This window comes from Myotis yumanensis, unplaced genomic scaffold (assembly GCF_028538775.1).
Source record: "Myotis yumanensis isolate MYYU_CA2020_CCGP unplaced genomic scaffold, mMyoYum1.0.hap1 SCAF_6, whole genome shotgun sequence".
Lineage (NCBI taxonomy): Eukaryota > Metazoa > Chordata > Mammalia > Chiroptera > Vespertilionidae > Myotis > Myotis yumanensis.
Window position 1 is genome coordinate 93,775,097 of NW_027223757.1, and position 17,977 is coordinate 93,793,073.

The 17,977-nt window shown below is 52.6% G+C and overlaps 2 protein-coding genes and 1 long non-coding RNA gene across 3 annotated transcripts in view; 1 reads left to right on the forward strand and 2 right to left on the reverse strand.

Annotated features, from left to right (window-relative positions):
- Positions 1 to 5,262: 5,262 nt before the first annotated feature.
- ZBTB9 (zinc finger and BTB domain containing 9) lies at positions 5,263 to 7,980 on the reverse strand. Its single transcript, XM_070418768.1, has 2 exons — positions 7,848 to 7,980; positions 5,263 to 7,684 (listed from the first exon to the last, which is right to left on the reverse strand). Exon 2 carries the CDS (start codon positions 7,605 to 7,607, stop codon positions 6,207 to 6,209), a length of 1,401 nt encoding a protein of 466 aa, XP_070274869.1. The 5' UTR covers positions 7,608 to 7,684; positions 7,848 to 7,980; the 3' UTR covers positions 5,263 to 6,206.
- Positions 7,981 to 8,268: 288 nt separating this feature from the next.
- On the forward strand, positions 8,269 to 9,132 carry LOC139013265 (uncharacterized). Its single transcript, XR_011471955.1, has 3 exons — positions 8,269 to 8,448; positions 8,560 to 8,663; positions 9,065 to 9,132. It is a non-coding gene; the product is annotated as an uncharacterized lncRNA (long non-coding RNA).
- Positions 9,133 to 9,342: 210 nt separating this feature from the next.
- The window catches only part of SYNGAP1 (synaptic Ras GTPase activating protein 1), a 30,323-nt gene continuing 21,688 nt past the window's right edge, over positions 9,343 to 17,977 (reverse strand). Inside the window, 4 exon segments of the mRNA XM_070418769.1 lie at positions 9,343 to 11,245; positions 14,882 to 14,972; positions 15,920 to 16,131; positions 17,727 to 17,900. Of these exon segments, the coding sequence (XP_070274870.1) occupies positions 11,099 to 11,245; positions 14,882 to 14,972; positions 15,920 to 16,131; positions 17,727 to 17,900 (624 nt within the window). The 3' untranslated portion in view covers positions 9,343 to 11,098.

Genomic DNA, 17,977 nt, shown 5'->3' on the forward strand with positions numbered 1-17,977 from the left:
CTCTTGAAATTATTGTGTTTTCTTTGATTACAAAATCCGCATTATTAACCGGTACACCTGGTACTTCTCTCCGTATGTGCTTTTACCCACCTCTCCGCAACATTGAAACAGCTTTATTGATCTCCCTGTTTCCACTCTTGTCCCCTAATGATCCAATATTCATTCTGCAACCAGAGGAAACTCTTTAAAATGTTACTTTAAACTTTCTTTTAAATAAATGTTTATTGATTTCAGAGAGGAAGAGAGAGATAGAAACATCAATGATGAGAGAGAATCATTGATCAACTGCATCCTGCACGCCCCCAACTGGAGATCGAGCCAACAACCCGGGTATGAGCCCTTGACCGGACAAAACCAGGACCCTTCAGTCCACAGGCCAACGCTCTATCCATTGAGCCAAACCAGCTAGGGCTACTTTAAACTCTTTATTGCCTTTCCATTGCAGTTAGAATAAAATCCAAATTTCTTATCACAATCTGAAGGGCTTTAGATAATCCAGCCCTAACATACCTCTTCAATCACATCTGCAATGGACTTAATTATTGTATCCCCCCATCCCAATTTGTATGTTGAATTCCTAACATCTAATGTGATAGGAGGCAGTGCCTTTGAGAAGTGATTAGGTCATGAAGGTGGAGCCCTCATGAATAGGATGGGTGCTCTTATAAAGATACCCCAGATAACTCCCTTTCTTTTTCTGCCATGTGAGGATACAGCGAGAACATGACAGTCTATGAACCATCAAGCAGGTCCTCACAACATAGAATCTGCGGGTGCTTGATCCTGGAATTCCCAGCCTCCAGAACTGTGAGATATAAATGTCTGTTGTTTATAAGCACTGTCTATGTGTTAGAGCAGTGCAAACAAACTTAAGACAGCTCATTCCTCTCCGGGTCCACTGGTCTCCTTGTCAAACATCCAACCCCTTTCTTTCCTGGCCTTTGCATCTGCTAAACACTTTAATGGAACACCTTCCTTGCCCAGCTTTGCATCTCTAGGTCTTTCTTTTCCTTTGGATACCAGATCAATGCGCACAGTATGCCTTCCTTTTCTGTTACTCCCTAGCTCATTACCTGGTTTATTTCCTTTACAGCACTGGAATGTAATCTTGAGGCAAGCTATGTCCGCCATGCCTAAAACAGCACCTACATATAATGAGTAATAGTGGATAGCTGGCAAATATTTACTGAATAATGAAAATTCCAAGAGTCCCATGATATGGGAAAATAAGAGCTAGCAGAGCACATAGCAGAGGCCCTAATGATAAGGATGATTTTCTAGAGGAAGTGATGTTTAAGCTGATAACTAATGAGAGTAGGAATTAGCCCACTGAGGGCTATTTCTAGGTAGGTAACTATTCTAGGTAGAGAGCTGAGCATGAGGAGCAGAGGAAAAGAGCAGAGGCCTAGGGGAGAAAGTAATGAGTGAGGAAACCATGAAAGAGCAAGAGGAAGCAAATGAAAGGTGCAAGCTGAAAAGTTGCAAGCTGAAAAGGTGCAAGCTGAAACAGTATTTATCTGCTTTAGAAAGATCACTCTGGCCTTTGTGTGTAGTGAAAAATAGAGGGAAGAAAGACAGAAGACAATGAGTTAGGACTCAGCCGTGGGCAAACTACAGCCCGGAGGCCGGATCCGGCCCTTTTGAAATGAATAAAACTAAAAAAAAAAAAAGACCGTACCCTTTTATGTAATGATGTTTACTTTGAATTTATATTAGTTCACACAAACACTCCATCCATGCTTTTGTTCCGGCCCTCCGCCCTCCGGTCCAGTTTAAGAACCCATTGTGGCCCTCGAGTCAAAAAGTTTGCCCACCCCTGAGTTAGGTTATAGTAGCAGTAGTGAGAATGAAGGAATGCATCAATTGGAAATATTTGGGAAACAGCACTAGGACAGGTATGGGAGGTGAGACATGTTCAGGAACACTCCTAGGTTTCAGTCTTGGGCATCTGGGTAGATGGTGGAACTAAACCTGGAAGGAACAGAGAAACAGCTGGCTGGAGGGGGGCTGAGCATTTTAGGCATGTTGAGCTTGAGATGTCTATGAAGTGTCTACATAGCTGGTTTAAATATTTGTCTCTTAAGTGATAATCCAAGGCCCAAGCCCTTGTGATACCTTTTGCATTTATTGTTGAAGGAAGGAAAAAAGAAATCTAAGTGGGTCTGGGGGTCAGAAAAACTGGAGATATGAAATTAAGAGTCATCAGTATTTAAAAGGTTTAACTCAGAAGAGTGGATAAAAATCACCCAGAGTGTATAAAGTTAGAAGGTGAAAGAGCCTTGAACTCTAACACTTATGAAGAAGGTAATAACAATGATAACATCTAATTCAGGGGTCCTCAAACTACGCCACATGCGGCCCGCCAAAAACATTTATCCGGCCCGCCGGGTGTTTTTGCGGCCGCTGCCTGTTGCTTAGTAGCCAACTAGTTTTTTTTTAAACTATAGTCCGGACCTCCAACAGTCTGAGGGACAGTGAACTGGCCCCCTGTTTAAAAAGTTTGAAGACCCCTGAAATACTTACTGAGTGCTGTATGCCTCCTTTCCGTTTTAGTTGAAAACATTTTCTCTTTATGTGATTCTTCCCTGAGAACTGGCCCCAGTAAAGGTGTAACTGACTAATGTTCTTTCATAATAATAGCTAACATTTATTGAGTTTACTGAGTGCAAAGCATTGTCCATTACATGTATTCTCACAATTCTATGAGCATGATTAACTGCAAATAGGAACTACACAGAGTGAAGATACGAGGGGATAAGTACAAGAGGAAAGGTTCTGGGAGGGGGCGAGCCTTAGACAGTAGGAACATCTCTTCCACTAAAGGAGGAAAGAACAGAGGCAGAAAAGTATGTTTACCTGTTTAAAACAAACTCTTTCATCATGGAAACTGTTTTCTGTACAATACCTAAAAACTTTTAAAAGATTTCAAAATTGATTTTTAGAGAGGAGAGAGAAGCATCGATGTGAGAGAGCAACATCAATTGGCTGCCTCCTGCACCGGGGACCAAGCCTGCAACCTGGACACATGCCCTGACCAGAATGGAACCGGCAACCCCCCCAGTGCACAGGGTGACACCCAACCAAGCCACATGGGCCAGGGTACAATACCTAATAACTTTTGAAATAAAACTCTGACATAATGTTTGTTTGTATTTTTTAATCCTCACCCAAGGATTTTCCCATTGATTTTTAGAGAGAGTGGAAGGGAGACACTGATGTGAGAGAGACACATTAGTTGCCTCCCGGGGCCAGAGAATCAAACCCTTTAGTATGGGGGCCGACACTCTTAACCACTGAGGAACACCAGCCAGGGCGAACATGGTACTGTAATTGGCTTTATAGAGTAATAACAAAGTGCTCCGGGATTAAGGAGAGGAAGGAAACAATTATGCCTTCAATTTAGAGGGCAGAGGTGGAAATTGGGCAGGTTCACGTACCTTTTTTTTTTTTTAATCCTCACCTGAGGATATTTTTTCCATTGATTTTAAGTGAGAGTGGAGGGGGGCGGGGGGAGGGTCGCCATCAATTAGTTACCTCCTGAATGTGCCCAACTGGGGAAGGAGATTAAACCTGCAACTGAGGTACATGCCCTTGACCAGGAATCAAACCTGTGACCCTTTGGTCCATAGGCCAACACTCTATTGAGCCAAATCAGCCAGGGCAGGCAGGTTCACATATCTTGAATACCTATTAAGTGCCAGGTATATCTGAGGCTTTAAGGATCCCAAAGTGGGCAACATGTGGAGATGGTCTGGGGTGGGTCTCTGTTCCTGTGGTCTGATCAGCAACCATTCCCTACTCTTCTATCCCAGGACTTCAACTGCCCCTTGAGGATTCCATGCCCACTCTGTTACTTTGAGGGAACACATGATCAAGGTGCTCTGGCCAGAGGGTGGATCTGAGGCTCACAGTTGTTATCTGGGAAATTTAATCTTGAGTGACACAAGAAATAAGAATGACTGGTTCATTACCACCCCAAAACATATGACCTGAAGAGACTTCCAGGAGTTCCTGTTCCCTGGACTCTCAAGATATGACCCAGGTCTTATCCTTCCAAAGGCTGGTCCTTCATCCCTTCCTTCCATTTGAGGAGCCACTCCACATCCTTTCAGTTTCCTGTTTTGATAAAGTTAGAGCCAGCTTCCATTGCTTGCAACCTGAGGATCCTGGCCAATGGATATAGCCACCAACAGGATGTGTGCCAAAAGAATGACAGGTGGGTGGGATTACAATAGATTGAAGATTGGAGCCTATGCCTTGATCCCTTTCCCAATGTGTTCAGTCCTTAATGGTACCATGGCATGGCTCTTTTAGAGAGGCTGACAGATACCAGCTACAATTTACCTTTTCAGCCATAAAGTTACATTTTTTTAGCCCCTTTTGAAGAACATGCTTTAGGGAAGTGAAGTTGTGACTTGAACTCATGTTCACCATTTCTACATTAGTTCAGCCATCCACACTCATTGCCATACTAGTCTGGCACATGGAGTTCTTTGTGAAATCTCTGTTGACCTATAATAGGTCTTGGTTCAGTTTCCTTCGTGAGACTACATTAACTTGTCCTGTCCACTATATGAACTTACCACACTACATTGTCATTATTTGTCTAGCTTCAGTAGTAGCTGTGAACTCCTAGAGAGCAGAGTATAAAGCAGGGTCTGGTACAGTGCTTTGCACTCTTTGTAGAGCAAACTCAACATTATACAAAATATATAAAATTGGAGAACATTATAAGTAAAGATCATGTGAACCAAGGCCTTTAAAAAAAACAAAAAGGAAGAGGGCTCACCTGGTGTGGCTCAGGGGTCAACCTATGAACCAGGAGGCCAGTTCGATTCACTGTCAGGGCACATACCTGGGTTTCGGGCTTGATTCCCAGTAGGGGGCATGCAGGAAGCAGCTGATCGATGATTTTCTATCAACACTGATGTTTCTATTCTCTCTTCCTCCCCTTCCTCTCTGAAATCAATAAAAATACATTAAAAAAAGACAGAGAACCAGTTAGGAGATACCACCCCATAAAGAAGAAAAAAAAGTAGCAGTTCAGACTCTGAGAGATAAGATAGCTTACCAGAGGTTATTCAGTGGCAGGTCCAGGCCTAGAATCTAGCCCACTTAAGTCTAGAATCCTTTTCTCTGCACCAGTGTGAAACTATCCCATTCTTTCCCCATCAACATAACCCAGCTGCAAAACACATCCAAGTCTTGGCAACTCTGTTTCACATTGTCTCTCCCACATAAATTACTCAGTCCAGTCCACTGTCAGTTCTCAATTCCAAAACAAAGTTTATTTGTCATGTGCGAGTAGGGATGGAAAGGTGGGGGTGTGGTCCCACTATGCAGTTACTCTCTAGCCTTCAGTATGTGCTGTCTCAACTCGTCTCTCGTCTCTGACCAAAGCCATTTGTTCAGAGTAGTGGTGCTACCTTGAGAGCATTTTAGGTCAATGGCCATCTCCTGAGTTCCCTGGTCACATTCCAATCACTGTGATCAATATATGAGTGATCAGTGGTGGTCAAAAGTAGACAAGAGGCACACGTTGTTGAAGGAATACCCTCTATTAAAGAGGGTTCTAGTAATGACACATGGAATGTCAATTTGTTAAAGTGCTCAACTACAACATACAAATAAAGGTGTTGGGAAGATATCTACTGGTAAAAAAGCAAGTTATGATCTGAGGGGCTTCTGGAAAGACAATATAACAAGGAAAGTACATAAAAAAGAACTCTGCTCACATTTCAGCAATGATAAGGGAAAGAAAAACTTAGAGCTCAGTCCCTGAATTATTAGAACTCTAAATCAAACATATCCCTAGATGGAGACCAGCTCCTTTAACTCCTCATGGAGACTGAATGAAACATTTATCATTATGTCTTTTTGTTTTAACTCTTCTCTCTTCAAATAAATTTTCTAATCTGAAATCTGGTTTCCTGTATAAAAAGGTCTATTATGAGCAAGTGACCAATTTACATATGGCCTGTAAACCACTATTCTGTAATGTGATTAGTAAAAACCTGCAGTAAGATGAGAATTCTAAGTTTCCAAATCTGCCCAGGTTGAGGTCCATACCCAAGAACAAGAGGTCCATGATATATCCTCCTGGCATGATTATGAGATCCATGATTGGGGTGCCATGGTAGTGAGGGGTAAGTATCCATCAGCAGCAGTGGCTCTCTTGTCCTAGAAGTTAGTATATGGCCTCACAGTCACTTGTAAGTCCAGTGAGCAGTGGCCCAGCCCTGCCCCTTGCACAGGTCCCTGTGACGAAGGAAACAGGCATGGACTCGGAACCTACGACCACAGTGGGGACAGGCATGCAAGGCTCCCGCATGGGTCTTCATATGCTCCGTCAGATGGTGCTTCAGCTTGAAGCGCTTGTTGCAGATCCCACAGCCAAAGGGCCGGAGGCTGAATGTCAGCATAATGTGCCGGTCACGCTTTGGTTTCACTGCAAACCGCTTCCCACACAAGCAACCAAAACATTTTCCATCTGCAGGGGGTGTCCCCCCTAGTTTCACAGGCCCATGAACAGCCTGCCCCGCTCCCCCAGGTCCCCCACCCCCCGACAAAATTTCATTCCCATGAAGATCCACTGGTTTCCAGGATGGACCTCCTCCTCCAGAGGTTGCCCCTACTCCCGAGGGCGGCAAGAACCCCAGCTCTTCACTCCCTTCAGTGCCTCCTTTAGGAAACACTGTGGTCTCCTCCGTTACTCCTCCAGACTGAGTGCCACTTCCTGTTATGTCCTCCTTAGGCTCAAAGGGTTCCTGCTTAATGTAGAAGATTTTGGGGGGCGCAGCAGGAGGGGCAGGAGGCTCAAGTGGTGCACTCTCCTCCTCTGGAAGCCTACGGGGAGTAGCAGATTTGGGCAGTGGGTGGGACCCATGAGAGTGGGGTACCCCTGATACTCTGGCAGGCTGAGGAGTCTGAGAAAGTGCTGCTGACCCCTGGTCTTCATCATCGTCTTCTTCCTCCTCCTCCTCCTCCTCCTCAACTTGAATCTGTAACACCTCTCCCAGTTCACTCCCCTCCCCTCCAACGGGGTTCTGGGTAGAAGCAGAAGCCTGCACAGGAGCCTGGAAAGAGGAAGAGCGAATGCACCAACCTCCTGTTGATGATGCAGTGGAAAGAAGTGTGTGATAAGGGGTGGCTCCACGGGCTGGCATTCCACCACCTGAGGTTTCTAATTCTCGAAGAATCTCTGAGCACTGATCTACCACTTGCCACATCTGGAGGCCACTGGCCACAAGGAGGTGGGCAGGGAGAGCATCCAGTGGCAGGCGCAGGCGCCCTGAATAAATGAGCTGGAGCAGCCCCTCGAAGGCATCCGCTTCAATGACGCTGGGCAGGGTGAGGCGTGGGGCATCGCCCAGGAGAAGCTTGTCGTGGAAGTAAGGAGAGGCAGCAGCCAGCACTGCTTTGTGGGCCCGAAGCTCCCGGCCCTGCACCAGGAGGGACACATCACAGAACTTCCCCTCCAGCCTGTGGCGGTTCAGGGCTTCCAGAAGCATTGAGCTGTGCTGAGGGAACTCGATCTGGATGGTCCGTGGGGCGGGGTTGCAGTTCGGGGACGGGGGGACGGGAGGCAAAGGTGCCGAGGTATCCATGGCCTCCACGGGAAGCGACCCCAGGGGATCGAGTCCCGGAGGTGAGGGGCACGGGTGGATCTCACGCCGGATGAAGGCTGTGGAGGAAAGGGACGGGGGTCTCAGCAGCTCGAATAAGGAGAGCGCGTTGCCTCTAACACCACCTGCCCTCCCTACCCCCACCCCGCCCCGACCCGCGGAACTTTTCAGTCAGACCAGTCCCGCGCGCTCCCCACCAACACAACCACCACCACCACCAACCGGGTAAACTCCGGGGCCCGTGAAGAAGATGGGGAGGTCCTCCAGCCACGGCCCGGCTGGCCCGCCGCTCCGGCGCCCCTGCGTTGCCCACAGGGCCCAGCTCCCGGGAAGCCGCAAGCGCCGTGAGGCACCTCAGAGCTACCGCGCCGTCCCGGCCGGAAGCCGCCGCCTCCCCGACGCCTACGCCGGATACGGGGGGCGGGGCTAGAAGCAGCCAATTGGAGCCCACGCGCCTCGTGTTGATAGGCTGCGCGGGCGAGAAGGCGGTGCTGAGAGGCGGGGCTGGCCGCGCGGCGGGGAGGTGCCTCGGAGGAGCCGCGCGCAGCGGGAGGGGCGGCTGGTGAGGCGCCGGGAGTTGAGGTGGCGCCAGCGCCCCGCCAGGTGCTAAGGGGCAGGGTAGGAGGGCGCCTGCTGTGTGGGCTCCGCATTGTCCGCGCCGCCCGGGGCCCACCCGCCTGGCCTGCGAGGCGGGTGTTGCCTCCTGCCTCCTCCGCTTGGCAAGTGGTAGGTCTGGGATTGGAACCCAATTCGCTAAGGAACCATGTTCTTTCCTCCATTCCGCTTGGGGACATTTTAACCAGCAATGAAACCTTATTTCTAGGTAATTACTTTCTCTATTTTTATTTACTATATTTTTATTGATCTCAGAGAGGGAGGGAGAGAGAGAAACATCAATGATGAAAGAGAATCATTGATCGGCTGCCGCCTGCAGGCCCCACACCTGGATGGAGCCCACAGTCCGGCCACAGCCCGGGAATCAGCCGCTGACCTCCTGGTTCATAAGTCCATGCTCAACTCCGGAGCCCCACCCGCCAGGTGGTAATTCTTTTCTTTAAAGGATGCTTGTAGATAGAGACTTGGAATCTTTTATCAGAGAATGCTCATGTTCCTTGGCCTCTACTTGGGGTTAAGTGGGGCAGTGTGGAGGGGAGAGCTACACTGGGTTTGGCCAGTGCAAAACCCTGTTAAAAAACAGACAGCTAGTCCCAAATGGAGTCATTTGCGCCAAGCCCATGTCTCAAACTAAGACTTAATACTTAACCTAATTGCAGTTTCACTTTCTCCCTGGAATGTCACCTTTAGCCATTCCGCCCGGGGTTACCTGATAGACCCCTTCCGTGTGGCTTAGGAGGGCGACCTTGTCTACAACAATGTTCTTAGCCAATAATTTCCTTTTCCCACTCCTTTCCACCTTTAAAACCATTTCTTTTCTGCAGCTGGGCTGAGCTATTTGCTGGATGGGATGCTGCCCAATTCATGAATCAGTGAATAAAGCCAATTAGACCTTTACATTTACTCAGTCGAACTTTGTGTGTGGTTTTTGTAACACCCTGCTCTAAAGCAGCAAGTCTGGCTGGGGAGAGTGACACTCCCGGAGGAGACTGTCTTGCACGGGGATGGTTCCTCCTGGGCTGTGGGTCTCCTTTCAGAAAGCAGGTCTTATCACCCTGTTGGTCCTCCTGGAGGTCCCAGCTTAGGAAAGCCAGCAGAGAAATAAAAGAACAATCTCCGTTTATTAAACATGGTTTTTCAGTTTCACCACACACTCCAGAAAAAAAGGAAATGGGGCTGGGAGTGGAGAAAAAGGGACGGCGGCAGGGGTAGAGAAGGCTGGGAGGGGGTTGGGTAGGGAGGGAAAATGAGAAAACAAAATAAAACCGGTAGGGAGATGCCTCTCCCTACCCTTAGGGTGGTGGGTGGGGAGGGTAGCATGGGGGAGGGGGCTAGGAAGCTCTGTACACAGGGGTTGCCCCCAGCCCCCACACACACACCCCAGATATGTACAGTACAAACCCCAGATAATTACAACAGCCAAATAAGAGGAGAAAGGGGGGTCCCAGGTAGGGTCTGAGGTTGGGAAAGCAAGGAAAGGGCACAGGGATAAAATTTCACATATTTACAACTTTTATATAAGTATAAATTTGGCCCCGGCTGGGTGTATGTGATTAGGGGGAGGGGACTGAAGGGGAACTGTCCATACAAAAGAAAGAAGGGTGGAGTCTGCGAAGTCTCAATACCAAACGCAAGAAGGGATGAGGGGGCAAGGCTGGGTAGGGGATAGCAGTCAAGGAAGAGGGGTGTCAAGAAGGGGGTTCTGCCCTCTCATGACCTACCCACCCCAAACCCCATCCATCCTACCTCCCCTATCCCGCCAGAGAGCTATGTACAGAGAAACACCGAAAAATTGTGGAGCTGGCGGGAGGGAGGGAGGTGGAGGGAGATTGGGAGGGGGGGAGAGAAGAGAGGGTAGCCCAGCCCTGTCCTACCTCCCCCAGGGGACAGAGTCATGGAAAGAGGCCCCCAACACCCCTCTTCCACACAGGCCCCCCCACCCTGGGGGAGAGAGACATGGCTTTTCCTAGAGTAAGTTCCCCCGTCCCCCTGGGAGTAGAGACCATGAAGAGAGAGGGGAGGGGCAGGGGGGGCTGTGTGTCATGGTAGGGCAGATCAGCTAGTCTGTCCTCCCCAACATACACACCCTCCTAAACCCTAACCCCTCACCCTAACCTCAATTCCACCCCACCCAACACACTGGGGGAGGGGGGGGCATCAGCCCCCTCACCCCGCTCTGGGACCAGCCAAGAGCAGATCAGGTGTGGGAGGAAGGGGAGACAACTCCCATTCCCCCCTTGCCGCCCCCACCCTGCCCCGGTGGCCCCTCCACCCCATCTGGGTTCTGGGTGGGGAGGGAGTAAATTTAAGAGTGGTAGGATGAGAAGGAGTTTGTGCGTGCTGAGCCCCCCCAGACGCTCCTGAGAAATCAAGGGGTGGGGCCCCCTCACCCGGGGTCCCCTCCCCATAACAAGGGGGACAGGGGAGGCCAAAATGGGGCAATGGAGGGGAGTTAGATTGTCAGCTCTGGTTACTGCTAAAAAATCACCCTGAAGTTGAAAGTTTGGAGGTGCCCCACCCCCAGGGTGGGGGCGAGGGTCTGTCCCCCAGTGCTCAGGGGAACGATGAGGCAGAGGATGGGGATAGCACCCCGGAGTGAAGGGGTCAGTGTGGGGTAGGTGGTGTCCTGGGCAAGGGTCCTCGGGAATCACAGGGGGCAGCACCGCAACAGGAAGGAAAGAGGGGCAGCTAGGGTCCCCGCTCTCCCTCCTGGAAACGGTGCAGTGGGGGTGGGGGACTGGTGCCCCCAGGAAGCATTCAGGGAGGCAGTCCCGCTGTCCTTCGGCGACGTCCAGTCCCGGCGGTCGGTGCTGTCCGGGGTGGGGTGATGGGCAAGGAGGTCTGTGATGCTGGGTGGGCTAGTGGTCTGCGGTGTTTCGGAACTCGCCGTTCTCGGTGATCTGCAGCCGGGGTGGGGGGGGCGGGACTGGGGGGGCCAGGCCGTTCCAAGGTGGGGCCAGCGTCACACGCGGGTTTGTTGGACCCAAGGGGGGAAGCTGCCTCTCCTGCAAGACACCAAAGAGGAGAGCGCGGACTTATTGAGACGCATCGCAGTGGCCTGGGTGCCAGCCCCCTCGCAGTGGCCTCCCCCAAAGCCAGCCCACGCCATAGGCCATGCCCCTCCTCTTCCCCCAGGACCTCCGCACACCCCCTCCTGATTCATTTCTCACCTTCAGTAGAAGTTACTTCTTCTGGGATCAGGGAGAAGGAATCTTACCCCAGACTCCTAATCGGGCCTTCAACCCAGGAGTCACGGCAGGACACCAGTTCAAAAGCAAGTTCCTCCCCCTCACCCACCCCTTGTTCCTCCTGCCCAGCCCACCTCCTCCTCTGGGAGCCTTCTCCCAGCCCACCCCCATCCAAGGTAGGAACTTTGTGTTGAGGGAACAAGGGGAGGCAGTACAGCAAAACCTCATTAATCCAAACCCCCATGGATTTGGAATTTTTTCATAATTTGAATAAAAACTGGGCTTGAGTTTTCCTTTATCTATGAAGAAAGGGTGTGCTAAGCAAATTAATAGTGGCAATCTGCCTGTGGGAGGAATATTTAACCTATACCAGAAAACAGACTTTTCAGTCCTATCTATTCATTAACGCATGCTCCCTGAGGGCGCGAGGAGAAAAGCCTATTCATTGAAGTTTACTTACTGTATATATTTGAAGACATGCATTTCATTAAATAGACACTGTCATTCAGTTTTGTCACTTATTCAGAGTAGCCATCTTCTCAAATATAACATTCCAAATTAGAGAGGTTTAACTGTACTGGGGGGAAAGGAAGGGGATTCAGGGAAGTGACGTGGGAGGGCTGCCTCTCTCTCTCTCTCCCTCTCTCTCCCTCTCTCTCTAACCACAACAGCCTGGGAGCCCTGCGGCCACAGCAGGCCCCAACCTCTGCAGCCACAGGAAGCGCACACACAAGTCATTCCTTCCCACCCCCGCGTTTCTTTCACTCCCTCTCCCTGGGCTCCCATTAAAGGTGAGGGTACCAGATCCTACCCCATCCGTGGTCCTGTATCACCCCTGCTGCTTGGCCCCCGCTCCTGCCCCCTTGGCCCAGCTCCTGCCCGGCCCTTGGCCGGAGAAGGCAGCCATCGGCACTAGGCTTCTGGTTGCTCACTTGCCTTACAAATAGGGGAACAGGGTAACCCACTTTGGGCCCCTGCCTCCTGCCCTCTTGCAGCAGGAAGTCTATCTGTCCCCCAATAAATTTTGTTTTCGCCAACCGAAAAATAAAATACAGGCGCAGAATTAACTTTTAAATTAATGGCTGAGTTGTAGAGCGGCCAATGCCTAAAAGTGCTTTAGCAAAAGCTTCCCAATTATTTCCTGGGCCACAGGCTCGGCCCAGTTACGTCTGACCTTCTCTCTAAAGGATACAACATCCTCCCAGGTAGAAGCTCCCAACCCAGCTCTCCCTCCCAAATCAAAGACTCCCCTCTCAGAAGCCACCAAACCCCCAGCCACAAACAAAGCTGCCTCACTCGCTTCCCACAGTCAGCAAGGGAGGGAATGGCGGGCGGCAGGGAAAGAAGAAACCTTAGATGCAGTCCCTCTGCGTGGCTGCCACGCATGCCCCCACGCCCCCATGGACCCCATTTAGAAAGTAGATAAATTGGGGTGCCATTATTCATTTTCCAAAGGAATTCGCTGCAGGAGCCCTTTCCATGGCGAGGTCCCCAGTGCCTTTCAGCGTCTGTTTACAGACCACTAAGACTTGGACAGGAGGCTGGGCAGGCAGAGGTAAAGTGACAGTGCGAGGAGCCACTGCCTGCCACAGACCAAGCCCACAGAAAATAAGGCGCTCAGAAATGAGGTCAGTGGCCGACGGGTTCCCTTGACTAGTTTTTTATGTAGGATTGTGTCTGCAAGGCCACTGGGTGGCGGGGGAGGGGGAGCGAGTGGCATTAGCCACCTGGGATGTGAGCTCTGACGGGAAGAACAGAGTTTATTTAACATGCTGCTCTGGCACCCCTGTCTGGGAAGCAACATGGCCACGGAGCCCATGATCTTATCGAGAAGCGGTCTCAGCCCACTGCCAGCTGCCATGCCACTCGGGCCAGTCAGCGTGCTCACACCTGTCATGGCTCCTTGCTCCTCCTGCTCCACTCACCCTGCCTACTGCCCTGACATCTGAACAGAAGTCTTTCCAGGCCCCCTAGGGCCTCTCGGAGTTAACGAGCTCCTCCTAATTCCCACCTAATAGGGCTGCATAGGAGCCCAGATGCCTTCTACCTCACAGATGCAAGGAGAAGGAGGAGAGAGAAGTGGGTGAGAGGTGGAAGGAAGGAGGGTAGAGAACGAAGGTTAGGTAAGGAAGAGGAAACCCCAACCTACCTGCTGTGGTCAGAACAGCCCCTCTAGCAAGGGTGCCCCAACCCATCATCACCACTCCCCGTTAACAAGCCCCACCCCCAAGGACGCTCTGGTGAAATGGGGGGTGACAGACATACACTGGAGAGGAAGAGGAAGAGGCTGACAGGAGGAGGCTGGGAAGGGTTCTGTGGGAAGGGAGTGTGGTCTGGCAATGCCCGGCCTCCAGGGTAGATGCCTGGCACTTGAAGGGATCACCTAGGGACCGGGAGGCCGAGGGGAGCTCTCTCTCTGGGCAGCGCCTCGGGAGATGGTCTATGCAGAAGGTGCCAGGGCAGGGTCTTGCAGTGCGCAGGTGCAGGCAGTGAGGGGGAGGCTGTGGAGAGGCGGAGGGGAGCGGGCTTCGGGAGTGACCAACCTGCTGTGGTCCGGAGTCACCTCCCCCTGTGTCCTCCGCCCGTGGTCAAAGAGCAACCCGGAGAACTACCTGATGAGGAGCTGCAGGGGGAGAGAGTGGGGTCATGGGGTCAGGAGCCTGGGAGGGTGGGAAGCCTGGCCGGCGGAGCAGGAGGAAGAGCGTGGTGGGAAAGTGAGCAGACTTGAGGGAGAGCAAGGGGCAAGAGTGCCTGGGAGGCCCTGCAGCTGGCTGGTGAGAAGAGGGAGGGCAGCAGAGAGGTGGAGAGCTAGTCAGGTGCGAGGGCCAGAGGTGGCTGGACTTACACCCCGAGGGTGGAAGAGCTAACAGGGTGGGAGGGTTCAAGTTCTGAAGAGCCAGGAGGACTATGCAGGGGCTGCCCAGGAGTCAGGAAAACTGGGGAGCCAAGAGAACAGAGGATGGAGACACCAAGTCCCCAGGGCCCCCGGAGCCTGGGGGAACGAGCAGGCACGCTGCCCTGTGCTCTATTCTAGTGAAATGCAGCGTCTGGGCCAGGGCTAGCCACCCGCTGAGAAGAGCGCTGAGGAAGCTGAGCCCCGGACAGGAGCAGGCACAGGAGGGCAAGGCTCCCGGAGCTGGTGTGGTGTGGGGCAGAGCGAGGTTCTCGCAGGTCCTGAGACGCAGACAGAAGTGGGAAAGGGGGCGGGAAGGCACGGGGGGGGGGGGGGAGGGGGAGGGGTATGGGGGCTGAGACAGCCAGGAATGACAGAGGCACAGACGATGGGATGAAGATGGGGTCACTGAGGGGCTGCTGGGGGCAGCCAGTGGACACACGGACAATGGGAGAGACAGACGTCAATGGGGCTGGGGTGCTGGTGCAGTGAGAGCACGAAGGACCGTGGGATGGATGGGGATGGGACACGGAGAAGATAAATGACATTGTAATTTCCACCTGAGCGTCGAGCAGCCTCTTCTTGGGCTCGGGCAGCGGCTCAGCCATGGTGGGGTGGTCCCGGCGCAGCTCCTCCTCCACCAGCATCAGCCTGAAGGGACGGGCTTCAGTGGGGTTAGTGGCGGGCACTAACTGCCCAGGGAACTCCTGACCCGGGTGCCACGCAGCTCTCAAGCACCCTCCTCCCCGCCCCAGAATCCCTCCGTTGTCCGTTACTCACCCTCCCCTCAGGGACCCTCACACCCCGCTAAGGACAGCTTTCTGAGCGTCTACCATCCACATACGCCAGGCCGTCCGCTCCCATTCAGGGCAGCGCCCTCCCAGACCCCCAGTGGCTGAAGACCTGGCTCTCATGTCCCCCATTCCACTTCCTGTGTAGCCCCTGATGCCCCTCACCCAAGAGGTCCTCTACAATCACTGTTATCCCAGCGCCTCTCTGCCTTTGGTAGAGCCCCTCAAGGTGATTTCTCATAACGGACAGCAATTGGAGCAGTGGTTTTCAAAAGTTTCCAATGAAGCCTTGTTCTTCTAATTAATGTTACTCAAAAACACTTGAAGAATGAATCAAAATGGAGCTGGCTCTGAATGGAGTGAGGCCCAGGGTCCCTCCCAGTTCTCAGGATAACTGAGCCCCGTGCTGGGACTCCTCCGTTGGAGTCCAGGGCTCCACAGAGCAGCTAGGAATGTGCAGACTTTATAAAAGGGGCATCCTTTTCTACTGAACACCCTTCCAAGCCTGGGGCGCAGGATGGGATGGTCAGCGGCCGCTCTGGACAAGGATCCCTGACTAGGTCTGGGGTGAATAGCACGGCCTGGATTGAAAGTAACGCAGTGGCGGTTGGACAGTAACAGGCACACATTCCAAGGGCTTCAGAAGGTCCTCCATCGGGGACACTTACTACACTAAGCAAGGGGTTTCTTCCCTTCTGGTGGGTGAGTGTAGGGGTGGGCTTTCCTCACAGTGTCCGGAGTTGGGGTCTGGGGGCTCTCTTCAACCTCAAGCTCTCCCTTGCTACCCCTCCCCGGGCCGCCCCTCACCTGCCAATGATGCTCTTGATCTGCGAATCCTTCTCCACCTGCTGCTGCCTTAGCCTCTTCTCGCTCTGCTCCAGTCGGGCCTGGTACTGCATCAGGATTTTGCTGGTCTGTTCTTCCTGGGACAGCAGTCTCCGCTCATACTCTTCCAGCTTCCGGTTGGACATGTGCAGCCGCTCCTTCAGTGAGTGGATCTCCTCCTCGTACTCCTTCACCTGCCCGCCGGGCACACGACCCCGCACTGTGAGAGGCGCCCTGCCCTCACCCCGCCACCCCGCCCCAGCCCTGTCTGCCAAGAACAGCTGCTGCCAGGGTGAGGATGACATCCCAACCACCTCCTCCAGCCCTCTCCCTGCCGGCTGATCATACGTACACACCCACTTTTTTGAAGGCCCCACCATGGAGCTGAAGATCCCTTACAGTGGAGCATGGTCACAGACCCCACACCCCGGGGGGTCTATACATGTCCTCACATGTGCACCTGGACACATGAGGCCCCACTCAGGAACCTAAACAGACTCACGGACACAACCTGAATTTAAAGCTAAGGGGACTCCTCAGCCCTACCCCAGGCCACAGAGCCTGGGGAAGACCAGGAAGGAGAGACACTGGCTGGGGAGAGGAAGGCTGCACCCTGGGGCAGAGGGTCTGGGCCTCAGGGGAGTCCCGGCTGAGAAGCTCCGAATGCCTCTCTGTTGATAATGAAGTGGGATTCGAGGCTGGAAGGGCTCGGAAGAGTCATTCTATCTGCCCTACTGGCTCTAAAGCCTGGAGCTGTGCTGTCCAATATAGTATCTACTAACCACGCGCAGCTATTGAAAAATTAAATAAAAATTAAAACGTCATTTCCCCAACTGCACCAGCCATGCGGCCCGTGGCCACCATATTGGACAGTGGGGACCACAGAACATTCCACCACCACAGAAAACTCTACTGGACAGTTCCAGGCGAGAGAGAGCCTTCCTCCACAAGCTCCTCACCCGAACCGCCAACAGAAACACTGATCTGAGAGACGGCCCTCTCTTCCTCTGAAGAGCGCACACAGCAGGCGTCCTGGGTGAGGAGGGGTGCTCACCCTCTGCCAGCAGGGCCAGTTCTCTCCTGGGGCTTGCTAACCAAGTCTACCTAAGTCGGTCCCAACATTTCCTCCGTCAAACCCCAATTCCCCCGAGAATCCGCTCTCTACTCCCCAAGTTGGAGCCATACACTCTCTACCTATCGCCTAAGCCTGCAGCCACGCTCTCCTTCAAGGTTCTTGGAGCAATGGCTTCACCAGGGAACGTGCTGCTAAGCCACTGTGTGTGCCCAGAGCTCTGGCTGTCTTTCGCTCTGGGCCACTGCCAGCTGGGAGTCTGGGTGGTCTTTTCCCACAGGGGCCGATACACACTACTGTACACCACCAACCCTCTGCCACCTCTGCCCATGGGGCAGTGACTGGGCAAAGCGGCCGTCGCTTATAGTGCATCTCAACCCCTCTATCCCGCCCAACTGATCAGCTGGCTGCTAGTAAAGTGACTTTCCCACTCCTGAGCGGCCACAGGAGCCCGGACTATGTTCTCCCTGGGAAGAGCATGGGGGGCGCCTGCCACAGAGCCTGTTCCTCCCCAGGCGGGCTATGATGTGTATAACCCACACAACAGAGTGGGAACTGAATTCTCAACGGAGAATTGTATCTGCTCTCCCCTAACAGACCGAAGGCTTCTCAAGACAGGGGGTCAAGTCTTTTTCTTTTCTTCCCACCATAACTACCTGATCCTGGCTGTTGCCCTCGGCAATGCCAAGGGCAGGGCAGGGCTTGGGGCTGGCGTACCCTGTCCAGCCGGCTCTCATCCATCGACTTGGAGTACTCCTTGAGCTTGTACTCTTCCCGCTCGATGTGGGCGCTCTCGATGTCAGCCGACAGGTGAGGCATGTTGGAGACCCAGGCCACCGTCCGCTCAGAGGCTGGCATTGTGGGGTTCAGCGTGGATGGCGTCTGAGAATGCTGGGACAGGGCAGGTGGGGCACAGAGAGGGAAGGCGGGAGAAGGCAGGGTGCGTTTAGAGCGAGCACTGCCAGGAG

What these genes read in the sequence shown, in the direction of transcription:
- ZBTB9 (XM_070418768.1), bottom strand. Translation starts at nt 7,607, where the DNA reads ATGGATACCTCGGCACCTTTGCCTCCCGTCCCCCCGTCCCCGAACTGC.